Source organism: Cyprinodon tularosa, unplaced genomic scaffold (genome assembly GCF_016077235.1).
Source record: "Cyprinodon tularosa strain WSP-4 unplaced genomic scaffold, ASM1607723v1 ctg812, whole genome shotgun sequence".
Classification (NCBI taxonomy): domain Eukaryota; kingdom Metazoa; phylum Chordata; class Actinopteri; order Cyprinodontiformes; family Cyprinodontidae; genus Cyprinodon; species Cyprinodon tularosa.
Window position 1 is genome coordinate 217,693 of NW_024039577.1, and position 12,547 is coordinate 230,239.

General features: G+C 39.8%; 1 protein-coding gene across 1 annotated transcript; it reads right to left on the bottom strand.

The window, feature by feature from the left end:
• smg8 (SMG8 nonsense mediated mRNA decay factor) lies at positions 1 to 5,798 on the bottom strand. Its single transcript, XM_038271946.1, has 5 exons — positions 5,118 to 5,798; positions 2,828 to 3,731; positions 2,579 to 2,724; positions 992 to 1,870; positions 1 to 903 (listed from the first exon to the last, which is right to left on the bottom strand). The coding sequence occupies exons 1-5, from the start codon at positions 5,739 to 5,741 to the stop codon at positions 691 to 693; spliced, it is 2,766 nt and encodes a 921-aa protein (XP_038127874.1). The 5' UTR covers positions 5,742 to 5,798; the 3' UTR covers positions 1 to 690.
• Between the last annotated feature and the right edge of the window lie 6,749 nt (positions 5,799 to 12,547).

The following is a 12,547-nucleotide window of genomic DNA, read 5'->3' on the forward strand; positions in this document are numbered from 1 at the left end:
TTAAGTTTAAATTTTAATGAGAACATAATGTTCCTCAGAAACCTGCACATGCATACTGATAGTGCTAATCCACCCAGCAGCTAATCAGTGCTGCTCAAATGTCTTTGTCAGGAAAAGGAATGGTTGACTTCGCTGTAAATGAACAGAAACCAAAACATTAGAACCCTGATGAAAGAAAAAGTTGAACTTAGCGTTTATCTTAAATTCAGTCAGAGTTTTGAAAGATAGGAAGCCAGTTTCTGACCCAGTGGAGCATCGACGAATTGATCACATCACAATTGATACATCACAGCGCCCCCTACTGTCTACTACTATTGCATTTCTGGCATCTACATTTTTACTCTTAAATTCTCCCCACAATAATAAAAAAAAAGTTTTCACTAATGTTAAAAAAAACATAATTTATCCCCTTCTAAAACCTAGAAATGTTCATTTGCTTTGCAGGAAAAGAGTTTGAACTGCTGCAGCAAAGAAAAAACAAAACAACAGCCCATCCAGATGGATAAATCTGATTTAAGGAGCTTTTTACTCAGTTACTACAGAACACCAACAGAGGAGGATTTAAAGGTCCAAGAACATTGATCACCACAGTCAACCAACACAGAAATTGTATAGCTGTAACTCTCTCAAATAAAAAAAGATGTTTCTGTGTGATTTTAAACCATCAGATCTGGACTGTAACAGAGCGTATCATGGGGGTGGGGGGTTGGCCGTGGTGGCCTTCAGGATGCCTCGCAGCACCTTGTAGTTGCTGAGGGGTTGGTTCTCCTTGGGGGGGAAGCAGGGGCCGCGCTCTGTGGCGTAGGAATAAGGAAACCGGAGCACCCAGAAACCATCGGGTGGCAATACAACCTCAGTCTGCTCTGGGTGGAAGATCGGGCAGGGAGGGGGTCCGGGCTGAACCTGTGAGCAGCAAAAGACAATGAGCTCTTTAAAAGCACCTTTACTGCTTGCGATATTGAAACAGAGACAGACCCTTCAGGCTGCTTACCTGGGGGTTGAGGGTTATCTCCAGAGGAGTGTCAGGCACCACGATGAAAAGACGAGCCAGTTGAGCGAAGTGCGGCTTCAGGCCCCTACCCTGGGATGGAGATGGAACATACAGAGGCATGTCTGTGTTCAGCACCCTGGTGGCGGGATCTTTGGCTCCCCCTGGTCCAAGAGCCTTTACTATTTTATCAGGCCCGCTGCTGATGAAGCGTCTCCCCCTGCTGTCTTCGTACTCAAACCCTACAAACACCCGAGCCACGTCGTCCCGCCTGCGGTTCCTGCCGAGGCCCCCGGTGCTCCCCCGCTTCCCCACCATGCTCTTGTTTGGAGCTGGCCAAGAGGAGGCGCCGCCATCCAGAGGCTCCGTCAGTCCCGTGTCCTCCTCTGATCGGGAGCGGATAACCAAGTCCCATGGAAGGAGGAAGGAGGAACCTGGGAGGAATCCTGGCTGCTCCAGACCAGTGTGGAAGTTGTAGGACTTTGCTGGGCCCAGTTTGAGCAGAGACCAGCTGGAGAACTTCGGGAGGAGGCCTTTAGGACAGGTAGAGTGCGTCATGCCGGGGAGATACTCCACCGTGGAGGGCTGACGGTCAATGAGGCTCGGCCTCTTTGGTTGGACTGGGTTTTCGGTCCCGTCTCCGTCCCCGTAGGTCCCCAGGCTGTCGGTGGACGGGCCCAGGCTGAGAGCCAGGCTGAGGCTTGTGTCCCCTGGCGTGTGGCTCTGAGCGGTGCTCGGTTCTTTCAGTTTCTCTGTATCCCCCAACGCTTCAGATGGGAGCCGTTGAACCTGGTCTGAAGCTGGCGCCGGGTCAGGAGTGCTGGGCTGAAAGACAGGGAAGTCGATCCTCTCCAGCTTCCCACAGCATTTCTCCTCTAGGACCTAAACACGACAAAAACACAGCAGAACAAAACTAGAACAGCCGTTCCTGACAAAGAGCCATCTGCTGCTGGATTTATGAAAGGGAGGAATAAAGGATAAATAGATGGATGGACCAGAATCAGTAATATTTCCATAAAATCCAAGACTCTCCCAGAAGAGTTAGAAGCTATAGAAACATTAACGGTTCTTCTGGACAAATCATGGAGATGTTTTTTTTTTCAGTTTAAAAGATCACTTTAAAAACTTCATATGGAGGAGCAGAAAGTGAGATTTGCCTTTAAAGTTCACTGCTGGCCATGTTCTCACTAGAACTATGAAAGTGGAGCTCTTCAGCCCCGTTGTGAAGTCCTTCCACTGGCTCCATGTAGCTCAGCGAATATACTTTAAATTCCTTCTGTTAGTCTAGAAATCACTGAATGGATCATACACAAAGGATTAGTTGACAGTGTATCAATTCAACACATCTGGAATGAGCATTCTTTAAACCAGAGGGTGGCTTAAGGCAATAACAATTAAAGAAGATACAAGACAGAATTGCTGCTCTAATATAAATTAGTTTTTATGCTTTATGGGGAAGAGTTTGTCTCTGCAGTCATCTGGGAGTCTTCTATGTAATTAAAGATAAAGAAGAACTGCTCAACCCAACGCTCAATCCCCTTTTTAAGATTAGGTTACATAACTAGTGTCCCTGAGAGAGCACTTCCTGACCTGGTAGAAGTCATAATTGGCAGCCTGGATGTCAAATGGATCCTCCCGAGGAGCCTGCTTCCTGCCACAGTTACAGGAGCTGGTGGAGCGCCCCCTGCTGTTGTGATTCATGATGGGCGGGTTGTGGTCAATGTCGGGCTTCTCACCTGGGAATATATCATTACAAACTCTGTTGAATTTTGGAACTTTTTAGATGCATCAGAGATACAGAAAACAAACTTCCTGTGAGAATTGGTAAATGTTTCTGACCTGGCTGAGGCAGCAGGTGGAACTTGTGCACACAGTGTTGGTCTGTCAGGCTCCGCTCCTCACAAAGCTGGTGGCCGTTGCTCCAGAACTTGTAGCAGTCCTCGTGAAGCTGCAGTGCGTAGCGCTGGAAGGCCACGCCCCTGGCGTGCTGGCTGTACACCCGTAGCGCATGTGCCAGCTGGTTTTTGTGCACTGTTGTAGTGTAGTTGTGTGGGAGGTTGGACTGGTAGGCACTGTGAGCTAGTGGTAGCGCTTTCTGACACCGATTTTCAGAGAACTTTGTGTCGGCATCTAGAAACCCATCCAGAACCTTCACCTGGCTTTGCACCTTGGTGGCTAGTTCAGCTAGCTCCTCGTCTGTGTTGGTAATCAGGACTTGGTAGAGTCTGGAAGCCACCTGGACCCACTTAGTGTAGGTCGGCAGCTCAAAGTGCGAAGGTTGGGGGTTGCGGCCGACGCTGTCGTCGAAGCCCTTCTTGGTCAGGACCAGCTCCACGTGCTGCCAGAGGAACTCCTTTAGGTTGAAGTCCACCAGCTGGCCGCCCATGGACATGCTGCTGGAGTCTCCCCCGCTGCTGGGCGGCCGAGCCGATCGTCGCATCTGTTGGTATCTCCTCGGCCCGGTCAGAACCGGGGCAGGGTCCTGTTCAGACAAGACGCAGTTGGACCGTAGCTGGCCGAGCAAAGTGCTCACCGGGTCCGGTTGTGCTGCTGGTATCACGTAGACAAAGGCCTGGTTGGCCGGCACCGTGAACAAACAGTTACTGCTTTGGTTGGTCAGGACCCGACTTTTACGGAAGATCCGGTAAATCTGGTCCTCCAGAGCGTGCTGCAGGCGCCTCCTTGGGGAGTGCTTTTTAGGTTTATCAGGGTTTCCTCCAGATTCTGAGCCGTTCCCAGAGACCTTTAGACCAAAAAAGCAGAGAGAATGAGAACCACTGGACCTGTCAAAATACCTTCCTGAAGGTTATAATCAGACTCATATCTGATCTAAGAGGAAGGAGAAGAGGTGAGCTGTTAATTATTGTGCATCACAGCTCTGGAAAACCTTGAATCTGCAGATGCTTTACAACTACAAAGATAGCTTCCTTATTATGGATAGTATTTTCATTAAAATTACATGAATAAATAAATACATGAATAAATAAATAAATGTTAATGATAAAGTTAACTTGTATAAAATATTAATACATATTTCACCATAAAATAACACTAAATATTTTTAAACACATGATCTTATTTTAATTTATTTATTTCAAAATAAACTTTTATTTTATGAGACTTTTATTTTGGAAGCGACTTTACATATTTCAGTGACTTATTTTTTTGAAGCATGTTTTTCAGTTTAAGCTTTTTATTTCATGTTCTTATTTCCAAATGAGGCTGTGGGGTAAATAAATCTGGAAGTGAATAAATAAATCTTGAAAAATAAAATGTAGATAAAATAATAGTTTTGGTGACCTTTTTATTCCATTGAATCTTTAATAATGATTTTATTTTAAATATTTTTTTTTTGTTATATTTAATTTAAAAAAAACTGAAATGTTAGAACTTAAAATATACACTCATATGTTTACATTATTGTTTTTATGCTATTTTTTATTGTTATCAAGGCTGCACTTTAAAAATGAAATAGTCTAGAGAGCTGTTCTTAACAAAATTTCTTTTTGTTTACACTTTTGTGTACAAAATGACTTAATAAATCTGTCTAAGTCTATCAATACCATTTATGTGTGTATATATATATATATATATATATATATATATATATATATATATATATATATATATATTTATTTTTTAATAAAACGACTCTCCATACCTTATTGGGACAAGGCTACGAGAAAACCCCCAAAACAAGGGTTAAGGTTTTATTTTGAAAAATTCAAATAACCTGATGCAAATTTTAACTGGAAACATAAACAATGTCCAAATATTTAGATTCTGCTTTTTGTGTCAATTTTGCCCTAGTTCTGATCTATAGCCATAGGTTTATTAACTATGAAGACAAGGAAAGTTGGATAAGTAATAGATAGGGTGGGGAATGGATGGTCATTCCTTTAAAACAATAATATAGAATTAAGTTAGGAAATCTAATTAGATCTCTGTTCTCTTTTTTCAAATTTATTCAGACCTGAAGGATACGGAAATTTCTTTCCCAGACAGCATAGGAACCCTGTCCACTTTGAAAACCTTTAGAAGAGTCTTAGAAACCCAAGAGCAAATAGATCCATTTAAATAAACACATTGGAGGACAAATGCTAGGTAGTTTGAAACCTTAAATATAGACCTTTAGAGCTGCGTTCATCTGGAAGACAAACAGCAGCCTAGGTGGACAGGGTCTGCTGTTCAGCTTCCACTCTTTGGACACCGCACAGTCTTTGATAGCAGCCCGGAGAAGAGGAAGGGCCTTCTGCCGCAGGGCGTCCAGGGCCCTGAAGAGCCGATCGTAGGTCACATCGAAGGTCTGGCTGGGGTGGACCAACAAGAGGACATGGCACACCGAGAACATGAAGAGCAGGTGCAGGCAGTGCTGCATTTCCAGGTCCTTCCAGAAGTCGTGAGCGTCAGAATGGCTGACCCCGGAACTCAGGGACCGACATGCCCGCAGCAGCAGCCGGCTGTCGCAGACGGAGGACAACAGTAGGTACAGGACCCGGTTCTCCTGGTCGTAGTAAGCCTCGATGTGGCTATCCTCCGAGTCTTCATCCTCTGGCCCCCCGAACAGAGAGAATATGTGTTTGTCCGTTAGCGTGTTGATGATGGACTCTTTCAAAGGTCCGGTCTGCGCGCTGCTTTTGCCGAAGGTACCGACAACACACAGCCCCTCCTCCCGGTGTGCAGCGTCCTCCTGGAGCTCAGCCTGAAGCAAAGCTCCCAGGTTCACCGGAGGAGCCATGGTTGTTTCCTTCATGGTGGAAAACACAGGAGTAAAAACAGAAACGGAACCGTTTCCCTTCACATTTCCGGTCCCACACACTATAACGACCGGGTAGAAACCAGCGCTATTTTTTTTAAATAGCTAGTAGATATAAGAGAGCTCAACGTATAACAGATCATTAGCAGGTTTTACTGTTGAATTAATTGCCATTACGGAAGAGGACCAGGGCCACTAAACAAACAAAAACGTTTACTGATTTTCTATAATAGACTATAATCTTAGAATACTGGCTTTTTTCCTGGAATTCCGTCTTTAATCTCAGTATTCCGACTTTAATCTTAGAATTCTGGATCTTAATAAAGGAAGAGATGTGGGAGCACTCAGCTTCACTGACAAAGATGTGGGTCATTTGGGAGGGCTAGTGACACATTGGTTAAAAATGACGAAATTAGGCAACTTTCTACGTGCCCGAGGGGTCCCCAGTGCTATTTCATTAATGGAGGAGCAGAAGGTCATTAAAACGAGAGCTGGTCTCTAAAACAGACATAGCTTGATGCTAAAATGTTTGTTAGCTGTCAGAATTCTGAGAAAAAAGACAGAATTTTGAGATTAAAGTCAGAATTCTTAAGAAAAAGACTGAATTCTGAGATTAAATCTGAGATTAAATCAGAATTCTGAGATTAAAGTCAGAATTCCGAGATTAAAATCAGAATTCTGATTTTTTTCCCATATTAAACTAAAATAATATTTAAATATTATATATATTATATTTTTATTATATTATATTTTTTTATTTTTTCAGTGGCTCTAATCCTCTTCCGTAGCCATTATGTTAGCTTTAGAATGGTTGCTTGATGATAATGTTAGGGAAGGAAATAGTCAAGCTGCATTAAATCTGGCAAGTCTTATAGACTAGATTTATTATAGATATATATCACCTATTAGTTCAGCTTCATAATAAGCAATGTTTTGTTCAATTTGTCTGGATTCCGGCTCTTGTTGGGAGGTAGATATATTAGCTAAACAGGCCTTAAAATAAGATATTATTAACCTAACTATTCCTTTAAGCAAAAGTGAGGGTAAATCTATAATTTAGAATAAAATCTGTATGGTTTGGCAGGAACATTGGGATAATCATGACACTAGTAGAGATCTATATAAAATTCAAAAGACTGTGGGGGGTAATAGTTGTACAAATAGAAGGCAGAAAGAAGAGGTAGTCATATCTCGACTTAGAATTGGTCATAGTGGACTTAATAGTTCTCTTTTCAAAGTAGGGGAACATGACACAGGGACTTGCAATCACTGTAATCAGATGGAAACAGTAGAACATGTATTATTAGAATGTAATAAGTAGTCACAGGAACGTCAGCACTTAAAGTCAACATTAAATAGAGAAAAAATTGGATTTTCAATGATAAACCTTTTAGGAGGCAAATGAAGAGGGATTCTTTTAGAGGCTGTTCCATTGCAAAACTAACACATTTCCAAGAAAGTAAACTCATGACAACAGTTAGACATGGTGGTGGAGGTCTTTGTGTTTCCACAGTCTACAATGATTTCAACTGTTGCTTTTCTAAAGTCATGATAATTTAATTCTCACATTCATTTAAATAGTACATAAACTTCAGCATGAGGTTTCTAAGCGTGGCCTCCTGCTGTCACAAACATTGCACTTGCACTTTTTCTGTCTTTTCAGAAGTAGCCTACTCTTAAGGCAGCGTTGCAGGTAACCGTTGTTTTTTTTCAGACACACCTTTTAATACTCTGACCACAAATGTGCAGTAGAAAGTGGTGTAAAGAGAAAATGTTTAGCCTCATCTGAGCACAACTCAAATGATGACCTGAGGGTACAACGTGCACCCTTTTTCCCATAGCTTTTATTGTCATTACACTGTCACAAGTACAGAGCAACAAAATCAACTCTCTGCATTTAACCCATCCCCTTAGGGAGCAGTGGACTGCCATTGAGCAGCACCCGGGGAACACCGTGCCTCCTTATGTTATGTGAGGTACACTGTGATGAAGTGACCAAGATCTGTTATTCTGTCACTGACACCAACCTTACTATCTGACATTTGAATTCTTAAAATGTTTATATTTATCCTCTTTAGTTCGCCAGATTCTGAAAGCACTCTTACAAGCATTGAACTTGTATTCATGCACCTCACCAGTGGTTCCCAACCCTGGTTCTTAGGTACTCCTGCCCTGCATATTCTGTATGACTATGTTCCAGCTGACCTGATTCAAATAATTGAATGATCTTCTCGATCATTTATACAAGTCGGATGTGTGGCAACTGTTTACATCTAAAATATGCAGGACAGAGGTACATACAGAGCAGGGTTTGAAACCACTGCTCTACCCTCTATGGCGTTGATATGGTCAGCAGCTGTTGAAGACCAGCATTTTTAATGGAATATCTGCATAAATAATACAATTTATTCAAAGATTTCCAATAAAACAAACAATATCACCATTTCCAGCTTCTGAGACCGGTCATACAAATTAAAATAACAGCTGATGGGAACCCTCCCTCCCGTTTAAAGAAATTGCTGACATGTGCGGTTCTAGACAGGGCAGACAGGGGCCAGGGCCTCCGTAGAACAGGTCCCTGCTAATGTACTGAAAACAAAAACAGCAAAAATTGCAATTTAAAGGCAAACATACTCTTTCCTTTTTATTTACCTTGTCAAACTAAGGACAAATTTATTTATTTTAATTTATTTTTGCAATGTAATACTAAATCAATTTTGTTTGATGAACAGAAAATACCTCGACTGATTCGTCCCTTGGATCTATTTAATATTTCTCCTTTACAATTCATTTAAAGAATCCCTTAGAAGTTACAGTCAGCTGGAAGCTTTACCTACATTAAGAAAAGTTCCTATCTTTCATCTGTTTGATCAGGGCTTTTTTCCTTTGCCCCCATGAAAAAACATTGACCTCACCCTGGCCCCCTGTAATTGACATCAAATAGGAATGAAACATTACAGTTTCCTCTTACCTACATGGTCTGGTTAGTGTACCAGTTAGCCATAAGTCTCTGTATATCTGAATGCAAAGATGTACATATGCAAAGATCAGTGCCCTGTTTAGCTTTAAAGCCAAACTGGTTTTCTTTAGAATTAATCAGATAATATGTATAAAATAATTTCATAACTTTATTACATTTGCTATTACATCTTTTTAAAGTTTTGGTCATTTCACGCCCATTTTTGTTTCTGTTCTGAGTTGTTTAACATTTTCATCCATCATGTATTAGTCTAAATCTGCTGTTTTTACTTTGTTTGCCTCCTTATATATACTGAAAATAAATAAGATACGTTTGAAATGAAAAGTGTAAAATAAAATTCAAACAACAGTAGAAATATTTTAGAGTGCATTTCATTTTTCTTGGCACTGATAATAAAGTCATATACAGAGATATTTATGTGAATCTTACAGCTAAAAGGAAGCGCAGTCGAGGTAAAATTGTACCAAAACCATTCTGACAAATCACACAATCTGTGTGACACAAAACGCAAGCTTTAAAAGAACAACAACTGGACTCTTAATAGACAAGATCAGGGTATGTTTGCTTTTAAGGATTTGTGACCGTCTGATCCCTATGGCTGATCTTTTTTGTTATTTATGGTCAGCTGTGAAGTCATGTGATCCACTGTAAGGGGTTAAGCTCCACATCCGCCCGTTCCTGGACTGGATAAACCCTCCTCCCACTGAGGGATTACTGTCACTAATGTACAACAGGAGCACCTGCATGTTCTCAGAGCAAAGATAAGAGAATTCAATCCAAACCAGTAAAGCTTAAAGGCCCTGTGCAAAAGCCTCAGGTCATTTCATTTTTTGAATACTTCAAAGAACACTTCTTCATGTCACTATAACAGTCTTAATCAACAGATCCAGATATTTTTTAAGGATTTTTACAAGTTGTCTTTGGGGCCTCATAACTAAAACGATGGAGTGTTTGTCTAAATTTCTTTAGCTCTCATTTCTAATGGTTACATTAATACAAGCAGATCGAATATCAGCTTTTCTAAGAAAATGCATGCCACTTTAAATAAATACACATCTATCCATAATCTATGTATAAACTGTAACTCTACCCTCACTTGACTAAAGTAGATAGAAACAGTCTGAAAAACTCTAGTTGTTTCTGGATGTGATGGTAGGACAGATAAGGCCTTTTCTTTGCATCTCTCCCAGACTGTTGGCTGTGATGTGGATTATAATACTGCACAGGATAATGTCAATATCCAGCTTTTCTTGTTACCATTCCTGTTGTTTGAAGCTCTCAATGAGATTCTTAATGGTGGTCAGCTATAATCATACAGACATGTATGAGGATCACATCTGTGAGACGGACGCCTCCATCGCCTCATATTTACACCCCATGGAAACGGGAACTCATTAGAGGTAATTTATTTTTTCCAAAGTACTGTGATGCTTTACACATCTTTCTCATGTTTGCCAATTAAGGACAGGGGGCGTAGCTGCTGCTTTACAATGTTAGCAGTGTTTAATGTCTCATCTATTTAGTTAGATAATGATTCATTTGTTACACAAGCAAAATAAATAAACACCCACAGTAAAGTTGTTTTATGACCTGTATGATATTGAAGTCTGCCAACATGACAGCTGTCAAACAGGCCTTGACCAAATCTACAAGGAGGTTAAGCAGCAAAAAAAAAAAAAAAAACAGAAAAACAGAGCAGGCTTTTATCATGCATTTAAAGGCAGGGCTGAGCGGAAGGAAAAAGGATGTAAGATTACTTAGTGCAGAGATATTTTTTTGAGTCAGTGATGATTAGGGAATAGAGCTAAAACTAACAGCTATTTTGCTAATCAATTAATCTTTTGATTATTTTTCAGATAATTTGATTAACACTTTATAGGGTTAATCAAATTAATCAGTGAAAGGCTTTAAATATCTAAATTTCAAGCAAGAGGGCACTGCAAAAAACTGTAATCTAATTAAGTCAATGTTTCTTAAAATAAGTGCATTTTTTCCTGAATTGAGCAGGTAAGTGAGACACTTTGCAAATGGAGTAAGAACATTTACATTTAAATTAAGGAAATACAGTCTCCTATTTCAAGTGCATAATATCAAATAATCTGATAAATAATCAGATTTTAAGGATAAAGATGCTCCATCCACAGTGAGATTTTCTTATTTACCTACTCAAACTAAGGGTAAATATACTTATTTTAAGACATATTCTCAAATTTATAAATCATTTTTGTAGCGTGTTATTGGAATCAAGGACAAGACCTTATTACCTTTGTAACATTCATAAAATATGTATGTTTTGATGGCATAAATGAATGTCAATGTAATAACAAGAAACACCAACTTGCCTGCATATATCAAGAAAAATAAAAAAGTGCTTCTATAAGAAATTCATGAAAAACACTCTGAGAGTAAAAGAAACACATTTTTTTTTAGGTACAACATAACCTTAGAGGCTTATTAACCTTTTAACTTTACTGTTTAACTTTTCAATTAGCTTTTTACCTTTTTTCTTGACATCCTAACTTTTTTTTCATCTTAATTTACAGTAGTAATACATCACTCAAGGGCTCATCTAATTGGTAAAATGACAAAATAAGATCTACAGCCATGTAGCAGGATCTTTGCTGAATGGCTGGATATAGATATTGTGCTTCTAGACGTCACTGATGGACGGGGTGGGGTGGGGATGACTCCATTTCTAAGGGCTGTGCAAGTGACTTGCCCTATAAAGGCTTAATAATTCAAAGACAAAAGGTTCCTTAAAGATTTTATACAGAATTTAAACCAGGTGAAACCAGGTAAAACTAAGCCTGACTTCTGAATGGCCAAAAACAATTTTTCATCTTCCAAGCAATATATTTATGCATGTATTTATTTATTTATTTTACAATACTGCCATAATTACTGATCTAAGCTGATTGCTCTTTTAAATAATGGCTTGTTTTGGAATCTATACTCCAGTTAATGATTAGTCAATTACTAAATTAATTCACGCTTATTCTAATAATCGATTAACTGCTGTTCATCTGATTAATTGTTTCAGCCCTGTTAGGGAGCAAAACCAACTCTTAAGGAAGAAAGATAGGAGACGGAGGATCCAACAAACAAACTACAGACTTTAATTAAAAATATTTGCAGTAAATAATACTAAAACAAATTAGGTTGTTGATGATGCTACTTTTTATTGAGAGATATCAATAATCTGTTTATAGATGTTGGAGATCAGCCTGTTTTCCAATGTAGTGCTGTTTCTCTGACTGTGACTGGCTGGATGCGCTCTCTTCATCTTCTGACATGGAAGTTGGTTTGGAGCTCCTCTGCCTGGCTGTGTGTTTCCTGGATGGGGCCCCGTTTTAGTTGCTTTTTGTATCCCTGCTTCTGTCTCCTTGAACCCCAGTCGGCCTCGGCTGACTGGGGTTCAAAGGGCGTTTTTCCTCTCCACTATCGCTACAAGCATGCTTAGTGTGAGGGATTGCATTCGAGTCAATGAGTCGATGCAATCAACTGGTTTTCCTTGGATGGGAAACTGAGTCAATTTGACTGCATGATCTGGTGGACTGTAAAGTGCCTTGAGATGACATGTGTTGTGAATTGGTGCTATATAAATAAACTGAACTAAATTGAAATTGTTTGTTTCCATTTCTTCTGTCTTGTTGCAAAGTTCATTAAAGGGAAAACCTAATCAGACTTTAGTTGTTAATTAACAAATAATGCATATAAGGGAGAAGACAAACCATTTTTTTCTTTTCTTTTTGTTTCTAAAGTGCCTATTTCTTTTTCAAGTAAAGGTAATTATTATTTTATTTATTTATTATTGCTTACGTGC